General features: G+C 44.3%; 1 protein-coding gene across 3 annotated transcripts in view; it reads left to right on the forward strand.

Annotated features, from left to right (window-relative positions):
• oxsr1b (oxidative stress responsive kinase 1b) overlaps positions 1–22,529 on the forward strand; it is a 38,662-nt gene that overhangs the window by 6,316 nt on the left and 9,817 nt on the right. For all 3 annotated transcript variants that reach the window (XM_054765323.1, XM_054765324.1, XM_054765325.1), the window contains exons 2-5: positions 2,348–2,460; positions 9,863–9,971; positions 14,231–14,372; positions 22,458–22,513. In XM_054765323.1, coding sequence (XP_054621298.1) covers positions 2,348–2,460; positions 9,863–9,971; positions 14,231–14,372; positions 22,458–22,513 — 420 coding nt within the window. The remainder of the gene's footprint in view (positions 1–2,347; positions 2,461–9,862; positions 9,972–14,230; positions 14,373–22,457; positions 22,514–22,529) is intronic.

Genomic DNA, 22,529 nt, shown 5'->3' on the forward strand with positions numbered 1-22,529 from the left:
GGAAAAGCTTAGTGGAGGGTGGACGAGCTCGCTGCTCATTCTTCCGCCCCTCAAAGCTTCTTGCCAGAGGAAAATGTGCTCTCAGCAAAAAGCAGAGAATGTGTGCACGTGTAGAGCGAAAAGAGGCTATCAAGGGGGCACAGACTACCACCCCACTGGCGTAGCATGACTCCACATCTTTGTAAAAACACAACATGCAGTATGCAGTGTTGCCTCACTTTTTCTTCTTAATTCCTTCCAAAAAGTCCAAAGAAAACCATTTTTTCCACAGGAAACAATCTTCCAGACACTCAAAAATATGAACAAAACATGCATTTCCTAGAAAATAATGATAGTTGACGGTGAGGAGCGGCACCAACAATAACCTCTCAGCATCTTCCATCGTTTGTGATCTCTGTTTTGAGACTTTACCCCTTTTGCAACATAAGATCCCTTAATTTCTTCTGTCTTTGTCAGGATGGAACTTATTGTTAATGTGTACTTCCCGTGTATCCCGGCGAGATCGGCCAAATGGACGCTACCTTTGAACTCTGCATACTTTGTACTTTCTTTCTTGGATTCAGTAGTGTTTTTCCACCTTCTTTATCGAATTGATGCCTCGAGCAACTTTCTTTGGCCCCTTGGTGGGTTATTTTCCCCAAGAAAAAAAAAAGCACGGACAGTAGGCGTGTCCTGATCCAATGTTGATGTCAGATATCAGGCCGATATCATGAAAATAAGGAGTATCAGCGATATTTGCACTCCGATACAAGCAGTCGATTCCAGACTTCGCCCCAGATGGTTTATCCAACAGCGGACGGATAGAGCCCACGTAAGTGCAACAACACAGTCTACTAACGTGTTCGGCGTTAAAATCCGAAAAAGAGTGCAATACTTGTCATGCACAAGTTTTCCGTGGTGGCACAGAACCGGGGAAGTTTAACACGACCAACCTTGTCGCGCATTTGAAACAGCGTCACGCGGGAAACTCCCACCGGACGACAAGAAGTCATTAGCTATGACAGAAAAGATGACCAGCCCCTGCCGGTGGTGAGTGAAGTCGGGTTTAGCTCCTCGAACCTCGCTATGTTATGCCTAGCCGCCACTACGTTGTGGATGCAACTATACCCCACGTGCTTAAAGATATATATGGCTCCATTTTTCTCATACCTACGGTTGCTGGTTATTGTTCTGTTTGGGTAATACACTCCTGATCAAAATGTTAAGGCCAGTTGAAAAATGGCAAGAATGTTTATTTTGCGCTCCGAGAGGCCTTGCTTATGCAGCTCAACAATCCCACTGCGTTCAAAGAGAGAAAGCCTTTTTGCCTTTGCCATCAAGGGATCATGACTGTGAATGCCTGACGCTAAATCTTAGTGTCATCTAAATCTAAATCTTAAATCTAAAGCCTCTTAAAAGATGTGCTCTGAAACTTTTGATCAGCTGATGACCAGCCTATTTCACTTTAATACTTGTTTACATTTCTTCTTTTTACAATTTGAAGCTCTACTTAGAAGCTCCGTAAGATCCAACCGTGCAAAACTTCAATACTTGCAGTTTTTCAACTGGTCTTAACATTTTGATCAGGAGTGTATCACTTTTCCAAAATTTCACACGACAAAATAAGTAGTAAATGTATGTATGAGTCGTGCTGATACCAGATTGATATCTGGTAACTGATTGGAAGTGAAAAACTTGTATCGGGATACCCCTAACGGGCAGTGAGTCAGCAATGCGTTTGGGCTGATACAGTTACAGTTACAGTTCAGGGCAAACAGACTAGTTTGTGTTTGTCAAATGAATGTCCCTTACAGGATACCACAGTATTTGTCAACTAAATGTGGTGAGTTTGGGTGTTGGGTATGTGACCTACGATGGCTGAATAAAGAAGCATTGCTATCACCATGCCAGGGAAGGAAGGGTGAGTTATGCGCAATATTGAAATGATGGAGACAGTGTATGAGAAGCCAAGGGGAATTTTGGCTGTTTGATGGGAGTTTTTTTCAAAATCATCACAGAAGAATCCGTGTGAGTTAGTTGACAGTAAAAGTGTGCAAGCAGGGTAAGATGTTATCTTGTGGCAAGTCGTGAACAATGAAACTCTGTTTTCCCCACTTCATCAACAAAAGTGAGTCAGGATGTGTCAAATGTTTTCTCTGCTGACATCCTTGGTTACCATTCATTGATAATCCCCATCATTCCTGCAAGTTGTCGCTTTACGGCAACCAGATTCCATCCTCTGTGTCTCCCACATTGTAAAAATAACTGTCATGTGTCGCAGCCTGTTTGTAAAACACCACATGCTAATCCGACAGCAATGGCGGTCAATAATCCATAATCAGAGCCTCGTCGTGTCTTTCTTTTCCAGGGAGCGGGGCCACCGCCGTGGTTCAAGCTGCCTACTGTGTACCCCGCAAGGAGAAGGTGGCTATCAAACGCATCAACCTGGAGAAGTGCCAGACCAGTATGGACGAACTCTTGGTAAGGCTGGCATTTTCTTTGTCCGCGCCTTTGTTTTCCTGCCATATCTGTTACCTCCTGCAGGGAAGTGTGAGCTCACCTTGTGGCGTCCTCCTCAGCCTTTATACTTTTTGACTGGGCTCAAAATTTTGACCTGGGTGGGAGGGGCCGGGCCAGAATCAGCTGTTGAAATAAATGCATAATTATAAATAAAAGCAAGCAAGGTTTTTAAACCCAGCATTACAACACAGCTTATTTCAGTATCTGGTAGTTAGTTTGCATTACTGCATGCTGTAAGTGTTATACTAACATGGACCTGTGTGTGTGTGTGTATGTGTATGTATATATGTATATGTGTGTGTGTATATATATATATATATATATATATGTATATATGTGTATATATGTGTATATATATATATGTGTATATATATATATATATATGTGTATATATATATATATGTGTGTGTATATATATATATATATATATATATATATATATATATATATGTATATATATATATATATGTGTGTGTATATATATGTGTATATGTGTGTATATATATATGTGTATATGTGTGTATATATATATGTGTATATATATATATATATATATATATATATATATATATATATATAAAATATGGGAAGGACATGAGGAAGGAGGTGGGAAGGACACGATGGAGCATTGTGACTCAGTGCTGTGGCTTTGGAGCGTGAGATCAGCTTCTTAAATGCAAATGTTGTGGGTTTTGAAGAAAAGACCAACATTAAACTTCTCAGCCCCAGAACCCGCCTTCATTTTCCAGCGGATGAAACTGAAGACTTTTGCTTCTGGAGTCACTGGTGACATTTACTACGTGGATTTCCTGTTCGTGGTCTCCCTCCAATCCCTAAACCAGCAAGGAAGCTTTAAATGCAAGCCAGATTTCTTGTTCTTTTTTTTTCCAAACAGAAGAATGTGTTTTAAGAATTCTGTGAAGTTGTGAATGGCAGGAAAGTGTGTGCACACATTCCTGGCACAGCACTATGATGGAGATATACTATATACAGTACACTCATCAGCTGCACCGTTAAGTCAACCTCCAAAACAACCCAGGAAGCTGTCATTAACTTTCTTCAAGAAGGTGAGCCGCTTTGTGTGTTATTTAGAAATGTGTGAAACCCAAAGCACTTTTTCTATAGGAAATCATTGAAACCCAATGAATCTGCTCCAGACACCCAAAATATGAAGAAAAAATACATTTTAGAGAGAATTATAGTTTTATATGCACAAAACAATGCAAAATAATTTAAAATGACAAATGAAATGGATAAATAAACATTTAACATGACTTTTACCTTTCATTGAACAAACACTCTTGTTGGCAAATACAGCGAGGGGTGGAAAAGGAAGAGAGGCTGGGGTCCACACTAACTAGGGATGCTCCCATTGATCGACCACCGATTACTATCGGCCGATTTTTGTGGAAAATATGCCGATGACAAAAGCCGGTGGCTCGTACTATTGCAGCCTGTAGCGATTCCTGCATGCAGTGTAGTTCCCACCGTAGTGTCATAACGGTGCCCTTGGCCAATAGCACTCATCAGGAATAAATAGAAACATTTACAGTTAAGCCATGTGATTGGCATTGGTCGATTTCAGTCAAGTATGAGTGGTATCGGAATCTGCAGCATAAAACCCTGACCCAACACCAAAAACCTCTTAACATCTTCCATCTCTAACCCTTTTGCAACATTACCTTCCTTGGTCCGGGATGGACGGTTGATGCAGACAACCTGGCGAGATTGACCAACACTGGCGCTTTGTTACGAGTTCAATAGTTTCAATAGGATGCTTTATTTGGGCACTCCATTCAGTGGAATGATACACGGGCAAATGCACTACTTTGTTGCGTGTTTGGCTGTGCTTCCATAGTCAAGTCCTCTTTTGTAGGTATTTTTGGGTTGTGGTACCTAATGGTGCTTGTTTCGTAGACGGCCTTGAGACTTGGCAGAGTGCCTTCAAATCTATCGTCCTTGCGATGACAGACCACAGTCTTTCCACCTGCGCTCTCCTGATCACCTCTGGAGTTCAAGCATGTGTTTATTTTTTTGTCGTTGCACGTTCTCCTCAGTGCAGGCGCCCTGACGCCATAGAGGCTTCTCTGTGTGTTTGCGGCACCAGCTTGTGACACTCGGATCCTCACAATCTCTCATTTAGTGGCCAGGCTCGGACGTCCTTTGACATGCCGACGATCAGAGCCAATAAAGGAAAAACGCAACTGTCACTGAGTGGACTGCTTCCTGGAGCATGGCCACGTAATTCTGTTTTCTCAATCCCTGTGTTGTACCCTCCGTGATCCATCAGCGGCCAGGCGATGTTACTTTCAGCAAATGAGACCTTGTCACATCAGTCATGTCGCTGAGGAATTGGATTTTCTGTCTTCCACCTCCTCCGGATTGTCTTTACTTTTGGGTTTCATGTCGTGACACGAACAATGACATTGTTGCAGTAAACCGATTACAAGTACCATACACTTTCAAGCATCTACAGTCACAAAACAATCATGAAATTGCCAATGTTTTCTCATCTGTTGGTTGCTAGTGATGTGACCAATTAGCATTAAGTGCCACAACAAAAGCTGGCATAAGCAGTGTACAACTATGCATCTTTTACATTAACAATGGCGCTTATCTTAAGTTAAGCACTGCCTCCAGTCCCTTGAAAGTGGATTCATGTTGTTTGTGTTTATATTTGCAGTAAAAATGTCAGCAAAGTTCAATCCAATGACCGTGATGCAGTACCTAGAGCATTTCAAGTCATCGCTGTGCAGAATGAATCATTTCGCTGCCTGTGTTGTTTTTATGTCTTGTCTGCGACATGGGCTAAATGCAGTGAAAAAGTCAGTCAAAAGTATAAGTTGCGGCGGTTGGTGGTGTCTTGGAGTGTACTGCAGCCTTGGAGAATAAAAAGGATTGACGGCGCAGGTGGCTCAGTGTCGGGTGTCTGCGCTTGTTTGCGGGTTGCGTGTCGTAAATTACAGCAATCTGCATGCCCATTTTTTAAGGTGGGGTCATTCACCTCCACCTCCACGTACAAGCTAACCCTGATGAGCTGACGCCTGTTGGATAGAAGAGATTTCTCTCTTGATAAAGGTCAGTGTGCATCTGATGTCAATAGGGAGCAAGTATTTCTCCCATCTGTTCAGAGGACACTTTAATTTGTTTAACTATAGTGGTACGTTACCTTTCATTAGGCTCTATTGTTTGGTCACCGCCCAGATGGAGTCAGAGTAAGAGGTCTCACTCATGAGATCATTCCGGGAACCTTTTCCACAGCGACCTAATCCCCACAACAAAGACCCTCCCTGATTCTCACATTGTCCTCTGGAAAAGATGGGAAAACCTGCCAACTGCCGGAGCACGATATCCTCCCCCGTGAGCTCATTGTTTTTCTTCTCCGGGGTTACCCTGGCCTGTCGAGCCGCCCTGACCCGCCTCCTCCTGAAGGGGGTGAGGCTCAACCAAAGCCTGCATCATCATTGTTCTCTCCGGACTGTAGCGCCCACAGACGGAAGGATGGGCAAGACAACCCACTGAGATGCTTGTCTGGCCCGCCAGACTGGAATTTATTAGGCCGCTTGACAAACTGTTTGGGGTCAGAGGGCGAGCGGAATGTGAGCTCACCTGTTGCACTGAAGGATCTGATTGATTTCAAGTTGTTATCACATTAAACAAACAAATGATGGCAACTAACAGTAGAAATTAGGGATTTATATTTCACTAATTGTCCTTCATCGACAACTCCCTGAATGTTCTGAACTCCTGTTTCAGTGTCGTATTGAGCAGAGTAAGGCTGCCCAGAGGATGTACAGTGCCCTCTAGCAGTATTGGAATATTGAGGCCAAATGAATAAATGAAAATGAACTGGATAATTTTGCCGGCCTCAATGTATTGGCATGTGCATGCATGTCTGTTTTCCTCGTCTCTCGCCTCCACACAGGCAAGAGCAGGATTCATTCTCCATTGGTTTCAGCACCTTGGCGCGTTTGTTCCATAGAACAACGGCATGAACAGAGTGAGCTTTTTTCTCAGTCATACCGTCCCTTTGTCTCTGTGGGTGGAGGCGGGGCCGCTAGCATACACACAGTGCAGAAGAGTATAATGTAGTAGAAATTAAATTAGTAGATATATATTGTCATATTTTTTTCATTGTACTTTTTGTAGTAATGTTAAAATCTTGTCTCGTTCTTGTAAACCCAATCTCGTGAATTGTCTTGTCTCGTGACACCCCTAGTTTGAACCCACCCATTTTCCATGTTAGCAAAAGTATTGGAACATGTGACTGACAGGTGTGTTTTGTTGCATTGCTACTTCAATCAATAAATGTCTGTGCTCACTTTCAGATTGGTTAGGATAGGTTTTGCCTGTGTGTACTACATTTAGAGGTGAAAACAACATGAAAACCAGAGAGTTGTCTATGGCTTGTGAATCTGAGAGGAGCTGGAAAATCAATGAGAAGCATAGCACAAACATTAGTCAAAGCCACGACAGTACAACCATTTGGAATGTCTGAAGAAGAAAGAAAGTTAAACTGAGTAGCCAGTGTGGAACAGGTAGACCAAGAAAAACATCAGAAGTTGATGATAGAAACATTGTGAGTGCTGTAAAGAAAGCCTAAAACAAGTGTTAGTGGCATCAGCAGCATCCTGCAGAGGGCAGGAGTGAAGGCATCACCATCCACTCTTCGTAGAAGACTTCATGAACCAAAGAACAATGGCTACTACGCTCAACTTCCTATACAGCCTACCCAGTCCAGCATTGATGGTAAATGCCACAAGCAGCAGGTGTGGTTGTGCAAATAGTTTCGTATCGTTACCTTCATCTGTGCAGGATGTTGTCTGTGGCGTTGCACAATTATACAAATAAACAGAACTTGCCCGTGGCTTTTTTTTTTTTTTTTTTTTAAGGGGACGTCTTGGACATGATCATTTACCCTTGGTTAACTTTCTCCTCAGTTATATTGGACTCACTCCAAAAACATGTTATTGGGGCTCGATGAGTCAATGACTCATAATCTCCCTCCCTGAGTGCTGTGTAATGAGTGATGCCACCATGATGTCACCCGCTCAGCCCCACTCCCTCTCCTCTCCTGGAGGAGTGATGACTCCACAGACAATGGCTCAGTGCTGGGAAAGCACATTGTCTGAGCTAAACATCCATGCTAACCACTCCATCCTAGGGTCCTCGCCATTGATCGCTGCACTTGACAATTTAGCTCCACTGTTCACTTATTTGACAGCACCCCCTGCAGCTCCAACTCCACACCTCGTGGTTCTACTCCCTCGAATGGTAGTGTGAGGACACCCCTCCATGTCCATGCATACTGTGCTAAAAACATTCCCAACATAAAAATCTGTCTTCTTCAATTAGTGACATCAACATTTTGGGGTGCATTCACGCTTCACAAATCTCGTGCGTTTGGTCAAATGTAAACACGATCATCCGAGCTCTGGCGGGCACCAAAGGCACTGATCAAGGCCCATCTCTCAAGACTTCCCAGTCCACTTGTGTGGTGCATACCAGAGCTCAGATGATGATGTTCACATTGGACCAAAGGAAGTCAACTGTGGTTTGTTTTGCAAGTGTGAAAGCTCCTGTGACTGTACTTTATGCAAATGTTCTTGACTGCGCTGCCCTTTGTGCCATTACAAAACTATTGGTGTGAATGTTTTGCTCATTTATTTATTTGCTTTGACTGACTTACATTTAATTGTCTTACCCTCCCAGGTTTAGGTTTCTGTCTCTTTTGTCTGTGTGGCCTGCTTCGTGTTTTTTTTTTTTTTTTTAGTTAGTTTTGCTTTTTTCTTGTTCTCTGTCCAAACTTAACATTGTGTACACTTGTGTGTGATTTTGTTAAAATTCACTAAAAATATTTCTGATTTAAAAAAAAATAAATAAATAAATAAAAAATTGCACCAAAGTGCTCACCAAGTGTCTTTTCAAAAGCGAACCGCAAGCGTGAACGCAACCTTCGCTTCATCAAGGAAGCGTTTAATGATGATGACGGGTGACGTGATTAGAGTCCAGTGCCAGCATTAGATCATTTCTCCTGCTTTCCAAGGACACACATGCACCCCATACCTCCCACCCCCTCACTGCATTACCGTGACCACTGACGTCACTATGATGTTGAGTATGGCTCTAAATTTCCAAAATTGCAGTTGCAGCGACTACGTTGAGCTTATTTCCTCCTGGCTTTTTCGGACCTTTAGTGGGTCCAAAAGTCAACACATGCCAACATGGTGCTTCAGTGTTTCCCACAGGACAACAGTCTATCTGAAGTGGGGGCTGGCACAGCTTGATGACGTCAGCGTCTGTGTGGATGGGTAAAACTCAGCTTTTTGGTTTGGGTCATAAGAAATGTGTGACATGATGTCATGTTTTTAAAGCTTGTTTAACAATGGAACATGAAGTTATTGACTTAAGGGTGTTTGTTTCATCTTGTGCAGCAGTAGACCCTCTTGCATGTGCCTTTATAAAGCACACATGCAATTTATTTAAATAAATAAAAAAATAAAATAAAGACATTCATGATGTTTCTTGGTCCCAAGTGTGTGCTGATTTTACAGTTAATGTAACTAATAGTTTACTACGTTGATGAACAGCAACCAAGTCAGCTGTGGTATGTGCATATGTGGAACGCTAACTCTCAAGTGGTGGGTTGGGGCCAAAAGGGGATTGCAGAGTCATTTTCAGTGGGCCGGAGGTCTATGGACAAAAAAATAAAAATAAAAATGTATGACCCAATGTCTGTGAATGCACCTTGCGTTCTTGTCTGTGCTCTTCGCTCGCTGCGCCACCACGGGGTGCGTGCCTTGTTTATGGATGACTTTGTCAAGCTTGAGTGGGAGGAAGCACATAGGGTGGGGACTTAACGTGCTGTCCGGCCGACACACAGCTGCAGATATCTGCTGGAGAAGAGTGCGCCATAAAGACAGGACAGTATCTCACCACTGCAGCTCACGTTGTGTTGCAAACAGTCCCTTTCAGTATAACATAGTGAAAAAAATTCTACAATTTGGGTTGCCACTTGTCATTGAGTGCAACAACTGCATTGAGTCAACCTCACTCCCCAATGCCTCAAGGGCTACGCTGGTCGGTGGGTTGGCAGCCTGGGCTTTTAGCCTACTGGCTAGCGTGCTCGACTCTGTCAGTGCGGATGTGTGGTCGCTGGATCAACTTATGACGCGTTAAGAAGTTATGATGCCATCTATTGTATAGCGTTGTAGCGCCAAATCTATCTGTGCCCGTCCAGATTTGAATGTACAGGAAACACTGTTCCTTCAGTGCCTTCAACAGCAATACAACATATCCGGCCAGTAGTGTCTCTTGTGTGCATTGACTTCCCCGTGTGCTCTCTCTCTCTCTCCCCCCACAGAAAGAGATCCAGGCCATGAGCCAGTGTCACCACCCCAACATTGTGTCTTACTACACCTCCTTCGTCGTGAAGGATGAGCTGTGGCTGGTGATGAAGCTGCTAAGTGGTGGTAAGTCAGTCTGAATTGTGGCGTTTATCTGCCCTCATGACGCTGCAGACAGCTTCTACCTGCCGGTGGGGACGTTTGGCAGTCCCACTCGCCCGCCTGTCTGTCATATTGTTTGGGATAGGAATATTTGGCAGGGCCTCTTGTGATGAAAGTGCTGCTGGTCTGGCATCAGGAAGAGCGCGGCTCGTTCCCGCTGATGTTCGCCGTGATTGTGGGGAATGTGACAGCGCTGATCCTCGGTGTACCCCACCCCGCCCTGCCAGATGCTTTAACTTCCGTACAGTGCACAAGCTAATGACAGGGCAGCGGTAATAACAGCCTGCAGGCTGGCATGGAAGCATCCGTGTGGCAGGGCTGCAATTAAGCAGTGAGAGGAGGAGACATCTGTATCTGATTCTATTGTACCTTTGCCCCAGAATGTAGAACGTCATTGACACGCAGGAGACATTTAACCACTTCCTCATTAGGAGGGCACAGACATGATGGAAGCAATGGCCATCACTTTAGGAATCCCTCCGTTACAAGCTGTTCCACTGCTCAAAACTCCCAATATGTTTGGGAAAATCCCATAAATAGAAAAAGGAATTGTTTGTATGTTTTCCAGGTTTTAAGTACCGGTTTGGCCACCATTTCTAAAGTACCAATATGTAAACGACAGCCACCCCAAGTCGACACGTATGGTGATGCTGGGGCAGAAGCGGAAAACACAATGGGCTGTCAGTCTTTGAACTTTTGTGCACATTGTTTCTATAAATTGTCTTGAAATTGTGAATTGAAGCACCCGAGTGGCGTTGGATCAAAGTCTTTGCCAGTCATTCTGTTTGGGCGTCTCGGTGAAACAGAAAGCCCCCAGATGGCGTGTCTGGTGCTCCAGGATTGACTTGAGTACATGAGGCGCACGGCGGCCGCCTTGCAGCTGGCCCCCGCAGCACAGAACCCCTGCCAGCAGCCGTCCCGCCTCCCAGTCCCAGTGGGATCCGACACCACTTAACACGGCCTCTCTGGTTTCGCTCGGCCCGTTTAAACACCGGCTCTTGATGTTGACTTTTATTGTGCGCCGTAATTAAATGATGGCCAAGGCAACGTCTGCAATGGAGACGGGCCTGGTTGGGTTTATAGGCCGCTAACACTCTGCAGGGGCTTATCATTACCTCCTTCAAGGCCGGCTCCTGCCTGGATGCAACTTCAGAAAGCCTCCATCGACTCCAACAACTTGACCCACTGACAATTCTTAGTGTCACTGTTGACTTTGGTTATTTTGCTGCTCTTCCACGAGCTTATGGCATTTCTGCCTAGCGTGTCATATGTTGCACAGGCCGTCTGGAATCCCGAATGGGTCGTTTTATGTCAGGTACTGGATGGAAATGGTGGTCGGTTTCTCTACTAATGTGGCAACGTGACAATCTCATATATATTTTTCAATATCCTCCCCTTTCAAGGGGAGAATAACCATGAAAACAGAGCATTAGCTCTACTCCTAGTGCAATATTACATGTATAATTTAACAATACACATCAAACAATCAAAGCCATGTGTGTCCATAATGTATTTTATCACTCAATCACACTTAAATGTCTTCATATTCAGGGTTTCCTACAGGACTGCTATCTATCTGTGGCGTTGGGTTGACAGGTAGTGGTCTTTATGGTTTGTGTCACTTACTGTTGTTTGCTTTTTGCGCATGTGTGTGTGCACCGCAGGCGATTAAAGAAAGCATTCATGGTGTGTCCTGGACGCCGTGTACGTGTACGTTGATTTTAAAGATCGTGCACACACCACTGTACTGTACATCTAATACATCACTATACTGTAGCAGTGAGAGGTGTTACCGCTCGAGTACCCTGCATGCCTTGCCATCCGTTTGTTGTGATAGGTGCGTATGAGGTGTGTTAAGAAGCAGAGCTACAATACCATCTACTGTATGGAGTTGGAACATTATAACGTTAGAATGTGTTTGTTAGCAAGGGCAAATGGGTAGCGCCCAGTGGTGTTCCAAATCTATTTGTGGCGGGCAGCCACAAATAAACAAATGTATGGGAAACACTATTTCCCATCTTTCCATGTCCAGAAATGTTTATTTTTCCAGCCCCGTCTGTGGAAAAGCTATCCAGTGCCAACATTTGGGTTGATTTGAGATTTGAGTCATGAGGTATGGACGCGCTTGGGCAGAAATTACAGACATTACTGCTGTGAAGGTGACATGTGAGCGCGTGAGGGGCCACTGATTGAATTCCCATCGGAGAGACATCCAGTCGGAGCCGCAGGGACACAACCATGAGTCACGCCACAGCCAGCGCAGGAAGGTCTTCCCAGGAAATGAATGTGCAGCCTTAGCAGAGCTCGAAGTGGATGGCAGATGGAGCGGAATGGCACTGGAGGAAGATTGCCATCGACTTTGTGAATTTTAGCACAAGTCAGTGGATTTGCCGCATCGGCATGGCCGCCCCTCAATTATCCTCCTAACTGCTGACCGGGGGGAGCTTTGATGACTCCACACTTAACTTGAGCTTATTCAGTGCCATAAACGGAGTAATCTATATATTCCTTTTTAGTCTGAGCCCACAGTGCTCTCTTCTTACACCACCTTGCCTTTGCTGCAGACACCCCCTCCAACACCCCCTCCACCTGCTGCATGAGAACTTGGCCTTCAGCACAGTTGGCACCTCTTCTTGTGGTCCATGGCCTCCTACGCTCACTCGTCTTCTTCCGTCATAAACCTTGACCACAAGCGTGGCAGCAAAGAGCTTTTAGATAGTTGGAAGACTTGCTGTGTAACAGGTAACTTGCATTTCCGATGCCATCACACGGGACATGGTTTAAGAGGGGACAGACATAGACGAGGGAATGCAATATATGTTACAGCTGGCGTGTCCAAAGTGTGGCCTGCAGCTGTTTTTTAAATTATTTTTTTATTTTTTTTAAATATATTTTTATATTTTTTTGATTGGCACATTCTAAAAATATTATATGACAAAAAAACAGGGAAAAAAACAACCAACAGCAAAATTGGAAAAATCTGCAGTCATTTTACAAGAATAAAGTCAAAATATGGGAATAAAAGCAAAATTACGACAAGAACATTCACACTAATAAAGTTTCAATAATTGGACAAAAAAACAGCAGAAATGGGAAAAACTGTTGCAATTTTATGAGAATATAGTCAAAATATGAAGAGAAAAAAGTTGTATTCTAACGAGAAAGAAGACTTTATTTTACAAAAATACATTTGTTGTAATATGAGGATATTTAAGTTGCATAGAGTTGAAATATGAAAGAATGATTTGTTTTTTTTAAATTTATAATAATATGAGAAACAAAGAAATCAAGAAATAAAGTGGTCATTTTTGGAAAGTTAAGTTAGACAAAATATATTGGAATAAAGGCAAAATATGATGAGGATGAAGTCATATTAAAAAATTAAAAAAAATTGCAAATGGCGTAAAATTGGAGCAAAAAAGGGCAAAGACCAAAGTCGATTCTTTCACAGATATCACAAAGTTGAGGCCTTTGCTGGAAAAAGTTTGGACACCCCTGCGTTACAGGAGCACCTGCTGGAATGTGTCTTCTGAAAAACGTGAAAAATGGCTGCATTTGCCAATCAACAGTAGCACATCCTCGTATTATCTACAAAATGTCCCACAAACTGGGACTGAGGCCGCCAGTCCCATCTTTTCTGCAGCCTAAATCTGCCATGCTGAACCCCGTGGCCATAGACTCTCGCTTATTACGCACCTGGTCTCAGGTGGGCTGCTGTCACCGTCCTTGCCACCCCCCCCCCCCTCCCCCAGCTGCTTTATCGAAGTCGCACCGAGTCAGTCATGAGACCTCGGGAAGGCCGTTTCCAGCTTTTGTTTGCTCGTGATTCAAAGGACGTGTGTGGAAGACAGAAAGACTGTGTGACGTTTGTGTTTGTATCAGTGCAGCACAAGCTTGTCTTTTCTCTTTTTCACCCTTTTGATGCATACAATGTGCCCGTGAAATAGCAAGAAATGTCGGGTCGCCTCTTCCCCTGACGTCCTCTGTCTGTTTTACAACGCTCTTCATTAACAGATCACTGGAGCTCCGCCAAATAGTTTGTTTTTCACAAAATGATCTTACGAATATGTCGGGAATTGTGTTTTTGCACACTGATTTAGATTTGGATCAAGCTGGTAGATACAGCTGGCTTCCATTGATAAGAAGCAGGAGGTGTTTTGCAACGCCTTGTCATGCCAGGAAACAGATTGTAGCATATCAATTGTACCATCTTTCTTTGTCAGGCTCGGTACTGGACGTGATCAAGCATATCATCTCGCGAGGTGAGCACAAGACCGGCGTCCTGGACCAGGCCAGCATTGCCACCGTCTTAAAAGATGTGCTGGAGGGGCTGGAGTACCTGCACAAGAACGGACAGATACACAGGTAACAACAGCAAAGTCACAACATTATTCTTTTTAGATTGATATATTATAATAGGGGTGTCCAAAGTGTTTGTCTTGGTCTGCAGCACATTCTAAAAATGGAATTGAACAGGAAGACCTAAACAAAACAAAAAAAAGGAAAAATCAACAGTAATTTTATAAGAATAAAGTCAAAATAGTTAGAGGAAAAAGTTGTAATCTACAAGGAAAAAGTGATGTTATGAGGAAAAATAACATCATTTTGGTAGCATAATGTAGAAATATTATTTTTATTATTATTTAATAATTTGGTTGTAGAAAAAGTCCAAATATGGGAATAAAGTCGAAATAGTTAGAAAAAAAAGAAATGGAAAAAACAGCTTTAATTTTATGAGAATTAAGTCAAAATATTCAAAGGAAAAACTAGTATTCTCACGAGAAAAAAGTTGCAATTTTGCTAGAATACCCTCGTAATATGAGGAAAAACTGTCATTTTTGTAGTAAGAAGCTGGATCTCAAACAGCCAAGATAAACTACAATAAAACTAGGTACAATCAAATTAAATTTAAACTAAAACTAACTAAACTAACACAGTAACATTGCAAAAAAAAAACAAATTAATAAATAAAAAAAATGTAAAAAGTGAAAAATGAAATCTTAATAAATGAAACTTGGAGCATTGCCAGTGGGCAGTGAAGAGAAAGGATTGAAAAAGAGACATGGAAGAACACTGGCGGATCTTTGACTGTTTCGGAGTGTTGACCCCTTCCGTTGGCCCCTGCCACAGTACTAAATGGAGAGCATGTCAAATTTGAGATGACTGTGGTGAAAGGACTTCCTGTTTTGTTACTTCTATCTTGACTTTTAGTGCTAAAAAAATATTGCAGGCTTAAAAATGATGAAAGACTAGAAATGAAGCTTAAATAAAAGGCTTGTTTTTTTTAGTCTCATGGTTGGCATCCTGTGAAGATTGTAAGCATGAAATGATGTTAGTCTGAGGCTGAATGCTGCATGCAGTCTGTGGAAGTCATTCATATTCACCATGGGTCAGACTCATGACCATATCAAGGACGTGACCTTTACTCAGCACCACTTTCCCCCTGAAAGGTCAGAGATGTCACGGTGATGAAGGCCCTGACTGAACACTTTACGGCTTGTCACTGTAGAATTGTGATGAACGAGAAAAAAATACTCTTTTTGGGCATCACATAATAAGGTCATGGACATTAAAAAAAAGTCTTGTAGTACAGTCGTCCCTCGCAACATCACACGTTTGACATCGCTCCCTCAATCTATTGCGTTTTTTTTCACAAATTAATTAACAAATCACTGCTGTTTTGTGGTTGACTACAGCCTGTTATTATTCAAGCTTAAAAACGCCTGAATGAACTAAAATAGAAATACAGTGTACTGTAAGCCATTACGAATTTGTGAATGTAGTATTCTACAATGGTCACTAGGTGTCAGTAATTGTTTAGTGAGACAAGCACCAGACATCACCGGAACAACGGGCTTTTATCGCAGATTTAACTATCTCATAACAGGCACAATAATAACAATAAGCCACAGCCGACAACAAGCTAAAACTCTGAACCCCCGACATCACTTCCTGTCCGCCAGCGATTCTGCTCCCCTCCAAGGTAAACTGTCTGAAATGGCTTATTTTCTCTGATTGCAGTGTCTACTATACGTATTGGGTAATAGTTGACCATAGTGGTGTTATTTCATGTCTATATGGCTCTAATAATGCTAAAAATGTATTTAGAAGATTGTAAACAAGTTTTCTATGCCATAACTACAACAATATTCCATTTATAAAGAAGGAATCCTACTTCACGGAAATTCACTTATCACGGTTGGGTCTGGAACCAATAAATGAGGGATTACTGCACAAGCTCTGATTGTTTTTAAGAGAACTCTTGCACGTAAAACCGGTGTGAAGACGTCAGGACGGAGCAGCATCTGAAGATGCATGAGAGGAATGTGTCAATGGCAGATTTGCGTGCCACGGGAAATGTGATCCTGAAAGCTTCTCCTCTAAGCCAGTTCAAGACCAGGTTAAGTCCCCGCTCTCAAGCTGCTGCCGCGCTCGCCGCTCACCGGCCTCGCTACATCCTCTCAACCTGATCTTTCTCAACCTCCATACGTCTCCTCTTCCTCTTAGTCTCCACAACAGGCTACTGTCTGTCTGTGCACGTGTAAATAATGCAGAGCTTTTGGCTCGGTCATGTGCTCGCCGGCTCCCGCAGACGGACACGAGGAGAAACTGATCAAAGCCGTTGATTGACAAGCGTGTTGGAAGAATGATGAAGAGGAGTAGATGACGCTAGCAGATGATGAGGTCTTCAGCTCCTTTCAGGCCCAATTAGGAAGGGACGTGCTTATGGATCCTGTAGTTAGAGGGGGATCAAATTAGATTACAATTGAGTTTTGGGGGCGGAGGGAGCTCACTGCAGTGCGGATCTTCAGAATCCTGGTGCACCATGCTAAATGCTCAGGTTGCTGATTCATTCATTCAAACACTCTGCAGCGCTCTCCCGCCCCCTTTAAGCCGCATCACATGAGTCGGCACCTCAGGCCAGGGGTGACGGGCGGGGGGAGTCAAGGGGGTGAGATGTCGTCAGAATGTCTCATCTCACCCCTTCTCAAAAGCTGCAAAGCAATTAGAGTCTTGTGGCCTGCTGGGCCGGAGGCTCAAGCGGATATTTGCCACGAGCCTGAGAGCTGCTCCACCTCGCCGTTCGCAGCCACTCGGAAGGTGGCACTTTGACACCCCCGAGTTCTGCTCCCTCATGTAGGCAGCAATTATAGGACTTCTCAACTTGCTGTTGCTTGCTTTGCAGTGCAGCGATGCTAATGGCCGCAATAACGTTACAGCTGATGGCCTCTCGTTACGAGTTGAGGCACAAGGTCAGTACCTGACCACCCTCCCGTTTTTTGCCTTTCTTTCCCCCCATACAGTATTTACTGTATTTTAACTTTCCAGAAAACAAAATTCAGTTCTGCTGGAGCAACACAGCTTCCAGCAAACAACGGCATGACACATCCTGTAGCCGGTAAAGGCAGGCCTTCAGTAGACCGTCGGGTCTTTACACAAGCACCCCCACCCCGGAATTCTTTCTTGCGTTGGGTGGGGAGTGCTGGTGGAAACTCTTGTGGAAGATCCCCTCATTTTCCCTTATTTTTCCGTAGCATTTCCCTTATTTTAATGTCTGACAAGGTCTGACATGGGCCACACGGTGGCCTAGTGGTTAGCATGTTGGCCACGCAGTCAGGACATCAGGAAGACCTGGCTTCGCATCGCTTAGGCATCTCTGTGTGGCGTTTGCATGTTCTCCCCGTACGTGCGTGGTTTCTTCCGGTTTCCTCCCACATTCCAAAACATGCATGTTGACTCTAAATACTGTAGGCAAGAATGTGAGTGTGAAAGGGTGTTTGCCTACATGTGCCCTGCCCTGCGCCCAAAGTCAGCTGGGATAGCTGGGACATACCCCCGCGACCTTAACAAGAAAATGATGGATGGATGGAAGGTCTGACATGGAAGCACCGGCCCATTCATTAGGTACCGTACATATCAGGAGGCGTACATTGTGGTCGTCTCCGTCCATGCGTTCCTCCTCGGCCTCTGATGAATGTTAAGGACAGCCAAGAATGAGCGACTGCACAGTCGGGAGAAAAGGCCGACCGCGACCCCATAAAGTCCCATAAACCCCTCGTCCCACGTGAGTCGCTCCCTGGGATGTGATGTCACGGGAGGTGCAAGGTGCAAAGGGCTGCCAGATGAGAAGGATAAATCTGGCTGACAGTATAATGCCACGCCTGGTCCCCGCCCGGCAATCGCCTGGCTAATATTTCACCCGAGCCGTCCTCCAACTTCTCTATTTGTGCTGGTTTATGGCGAAGTTTGCGTAACGACGGCGAGCTCGTGGCCGTGTAACCACCGAGCTGTCGGAGCATGCTGTGTGTAAATCTAATGTCTACCTCTGGAGGACTACAGCAGGAGTTGTACTGCAGGATGGCTTGCTTCACTCACATATGCTGTTTTTTATTTTATTTTTAGTGCTCCATCACCTCCTCCCGCCTCTTCTCCTCCTGTGAATGATAATGAGCGTTACAGTCTTCTGCAGTCAGACATCTGCAGCAAACAGCCTGGCTCATCCACCAGTCCCATCCATCACGTGTGCTTGAAGGCAGCACGGCGTGCTGTGTGACTGTCGTGATGTCACGTGGAGGCGTGGTTTGGAATATGAGATCATTGTCATAGCCTCATTCAACAGTCAGTGAAGCCACAATGTCAGCATTCATCGTGGCAAAGCAGCACGCCCTCTAATGTGTCCACCAGAAAATGAAATGATCAATGGAAGCTGTGGCTTCTCCATCAGCGAGCTAACATTGCACTTCTGGTTGGTTACCCTCAGGGGTTATTGTTTTACCAACACGCTTACATTGAAAGAAGTGCAAGTTTCAGTATACAACTATTATATTCATCTATCCATCCATCCATCCATCCTTCTTCTCCGCTTATCCGAGGTCGGGTCGCGGGGGTAGCAGCCTAAGCAGGGAAGCTCAGACTTCCCTCTCCCCACCCACCTCGTCCAGCTCCTCCCGGCGGATCCCGAGGCGTTCCCAGGCCAGTTGAGAGGCATAGTCTCTCCAACGTGTCCTGGGCCTTCCCTCGAATGTGCCTTGGACACCTCCCCGGGGGGGCGTCCAGGAGGCATCCTGACCACCGCATCTGGCTGCTCCAATGCGGAGGAGCAGCGGTTCATCCTCCCGGATGACAGTGGTTCTCACCTTAATCTAATAATCATTTTATTATAATAAATAATAATGAATGATTCTATTCATTAATACGTAATACGAATTAAAAATTGTAAATTGGTTTTGACTTTTCTGTCAAAATTGACAACAAATATATTGTCATTTTGGTGACATGTTTTGTATTATTTTTTACTTACTATAAAATGAATATATGTAAATAAGTTTTAAAAAATATCAAAATAATTTTTCACAATATTAAAATAATAAATAAATAAATTATATGTATATATATATATCATAAAATGTTTAAACAATGATAATATTAAAATGAAAATGTATTTACACAAACATATGAGCGGCTAATTGTTTGGGACATGAAGTTAAGTTACATTGAAGAACATCACATCCGAAAAGGAGTAGGAAGAAGCAGAGCTAATAAGGAGATTAAAGATGAATGAATAAAGAAAATAAACAGGGGAGTAAAAAAAACAGACAAACATTGTGCAAAGTATAAATAAGTATGATGAATATAAATTGAGGCCTTGAAATGTCTTAAATAGTGATTAAAAAGAACCCGAAATTAAAATCAGGTTCCTCCAAAAAGTAAACAGAATAAAATTGCAACTTTTCTATTGATTTCCTATGTATCCGCTTGGTTGGCCGATGACGTTAGTGGGAAGAGAATGCTGGTAATGCCTGAAGCCTGACTTGGAAGCAGTGAATTACATCGAGGATGTGGAGTAATGAATTGAATTTGCAAGCTATCACGGCACTTTCCATCCCGTCATTGATGGATGATGTCAACAAATACAAAACGCAACACGCCAATCAGTGACTATTCCATTCAAAGGAAGCGACTCACTCGTTGTCTAAACCAGGAAAAGTATTTTTGGGTATTCCCAGAACTGCCTGTAAGCCTCAGGTGGTCCTCACTGCACCCCCGCCCCTCCTCCTCCTCGGCGCCTCTAAAAAGCAACATCTCAAATGACCTGCTCCTGGTCGTCCCAGCGCAATCTTGACAAAGCACGATGTTGCGAAGGACGACCTGTGAGCGGGCGCGGTGGCAGCATAGACACTTGGTCACCTGCTGCTGCTGCTCTTGTGACATTTTCTTGTCCTCGTGTGACACAGCAGCAGTGTTTTTGCCACCTGTAGTTCACTCACACGACAAGTTAGCAGGCGCAGGCCGGCTAATACCACCTGACTTTCAAGCTCTGCCGCTAATGCTTGCTAGGAAAACCTTTTCCTGCTGTCGTTACATTTCATTATGTCCTTTTTTGCATGTTTATGTTGTTATATTTGTACAATATGCCACGGGCCAATAAAAACGAGCTGCAACCCACATATGCCGCTACGGCACCACCCTCGATCTAACACTAAGGTGTTCGAAAAAATGGACATATTAGGGGGCCACTGAGAGTCAATTGACTTAATTAAACATGCGGATCCAATCCAGTCAACATGCTCAACAGCATTTGAAGCCAGTCACAGCACATAACAATGGTGCGTTCAAGTACCGCCAAAGAAAGTGTGAAATCTCAACATTGTCAGTGAAGCATAGACACAGAAAACGTGTGGACATTTTACTTGTATTATCACATATTTACCACACATTTATAAGTTATTACCGACTTATGGCGAATGATATGTCTTCTCTGAGGATAAACAAAAAACTATTTAGATCAAAAGTCTGTGACTTTGCAAGGCCACAAATGCTGAATTGCAAATGTGCAAGAATTTGTTGCTAGCAGCATCTTCAATGTAAGACCTTCAGTGTTTTACTGCAGTGCCCCCATCTGGTGGCAGGATGAACTGCACCAAACGCGTCCCCGCATGCATTCGTCACTGTTTTCTCAGGCCAAATTCCCTGGTAAAATAAGATGCACGCTGACATCACTTCCCAAGAAGCCCGCACGAGGCAACATCACTTGACACTTGTGCCGCCCTCACTTTTTTTGGTTTCCTTTTGCCTCGTGCCTCACACTTTTGGTTTCAAAAGTCTGTCGCCATGACAACTGTCTGTCTGGTGAGACGGCGGCCGGCCCGTTCTGATTGTGTGCGTGCAGACGGCGGCGGCTGAATCCTCTTATCGTTGGCAGACGAGGCTGGACAGGGTGAGCAAATTAACTGTGCCACCAGTGTCTGCCTGCCAGGACAAACGCAAAGAACATCCAGAATTTCCGCTTTATCAGGACACTTCCTGAAGCTTACTTGGCTTTGACTTGACACCATTAAATGAGGCTGCTTTCAAGTCTTTTATGCCTTTTCGTGACTGACAGCTGCAAGTGACAAAACCTACGTACATACACGCACTGGGTCCCTGCAAAGAACGTTTCTATATGATATCTTTATTCTACTCCATTCTAGTTTATTACGCTTATCCAGGTCCAGGTCGCGGGGGCAGCAGTCTCAGCAGGGAAGTCCACACTTCCCGGTCAACCGGGAGGACGCCAAGGTGTTCCCAGGCCAGCTGTGAGACATAATCCCTCCAGCGTGTCCTGGGTGGGCATGCCTGGAACACCTCACCAGAGAGACACCAGGTAGGCATCCAGACCGGATGCCCGAGCCACCTCAACTGGCTCCTCTCCATGTGAAGGAGCAGCGGCTCTATGCTGAGCCCCTCCCGGATGAGCGAGCTCCTCCCCCTATCTCTTAGGGGGAGTCCAGCCACCATACGGAGGGAACTCATTTCACCCGCTTGTATCTGTGATCTCGATCTTTCGGTCCTTTCGGTCAGATGGGGGGGGGGGGATTCGAGAGCTTTGCTTTCCGGCTCAGCTCTCTCTTCACCACGACGGTCCGGTACAGCGACCACGTTACTGCAGACGCTGCGCCCGTCCGCCTGTCCACCTCACGCTCAACCTTCCCTCACTCTTGAACAAGACCCCGTGATACTTCAGCTCCACCACCTGGGGCAGGACCTCACTCCCAACCACAATAAATATCCATCCATCCATCTTCTATGCTGCTTCTTCTTACTCGGGTCGCGGGTATGCACTAATGAACCATCTTCCATGGTCATTGATTAGTGGTGAGCAGCTATACATTTGATACGTTAAACGTGTTGAATTAGTGTATGCGGTATATTCAGGGATTACACCTGGACCGTGTCACGAGTGAACAATGGCAGTTGAAGAGAGAAGGGGAGGTTTCTGGAGCTGAACATAGTCTAATAATTACAACATTCAATTTTATTGCAAATGTCGATATGAAATTGGAAGAGAACATCAACGTCAAGCTAGCAGGAGGATTTGGATGGGGGGGAGCGAGCTATTTTTCCCATTCACTGGTGGCCCCGGAACGCAATCATGTACTAATGTTTGTCATTGTTCTTCTCCTTCCACAGAGATCTCAAAGCTGGAAATATTCTTCTCGGGGAGGACGGATCTGTGCAAATTGCAGGTGTTTGGAAAAAACA

This window comes from Dunckerocampus dactyliophorus, chromosome 21 (genome assembly GCF_027744805.1).
Source record: "Dunckerocampus dactyliophorus isolate RoL2022-P2 chromosome 21, RoL_Ddac_1.1, whole genome shotgun sequence".
Taxonomy (NCBI): domain Eukaryota; kingdom Metazoa; phylum Chordata; class Actinopteri; order Syngnathiformes; family Syngnathidae; genus Dunckerocampus; species Dunckerocampus dactyliophorus.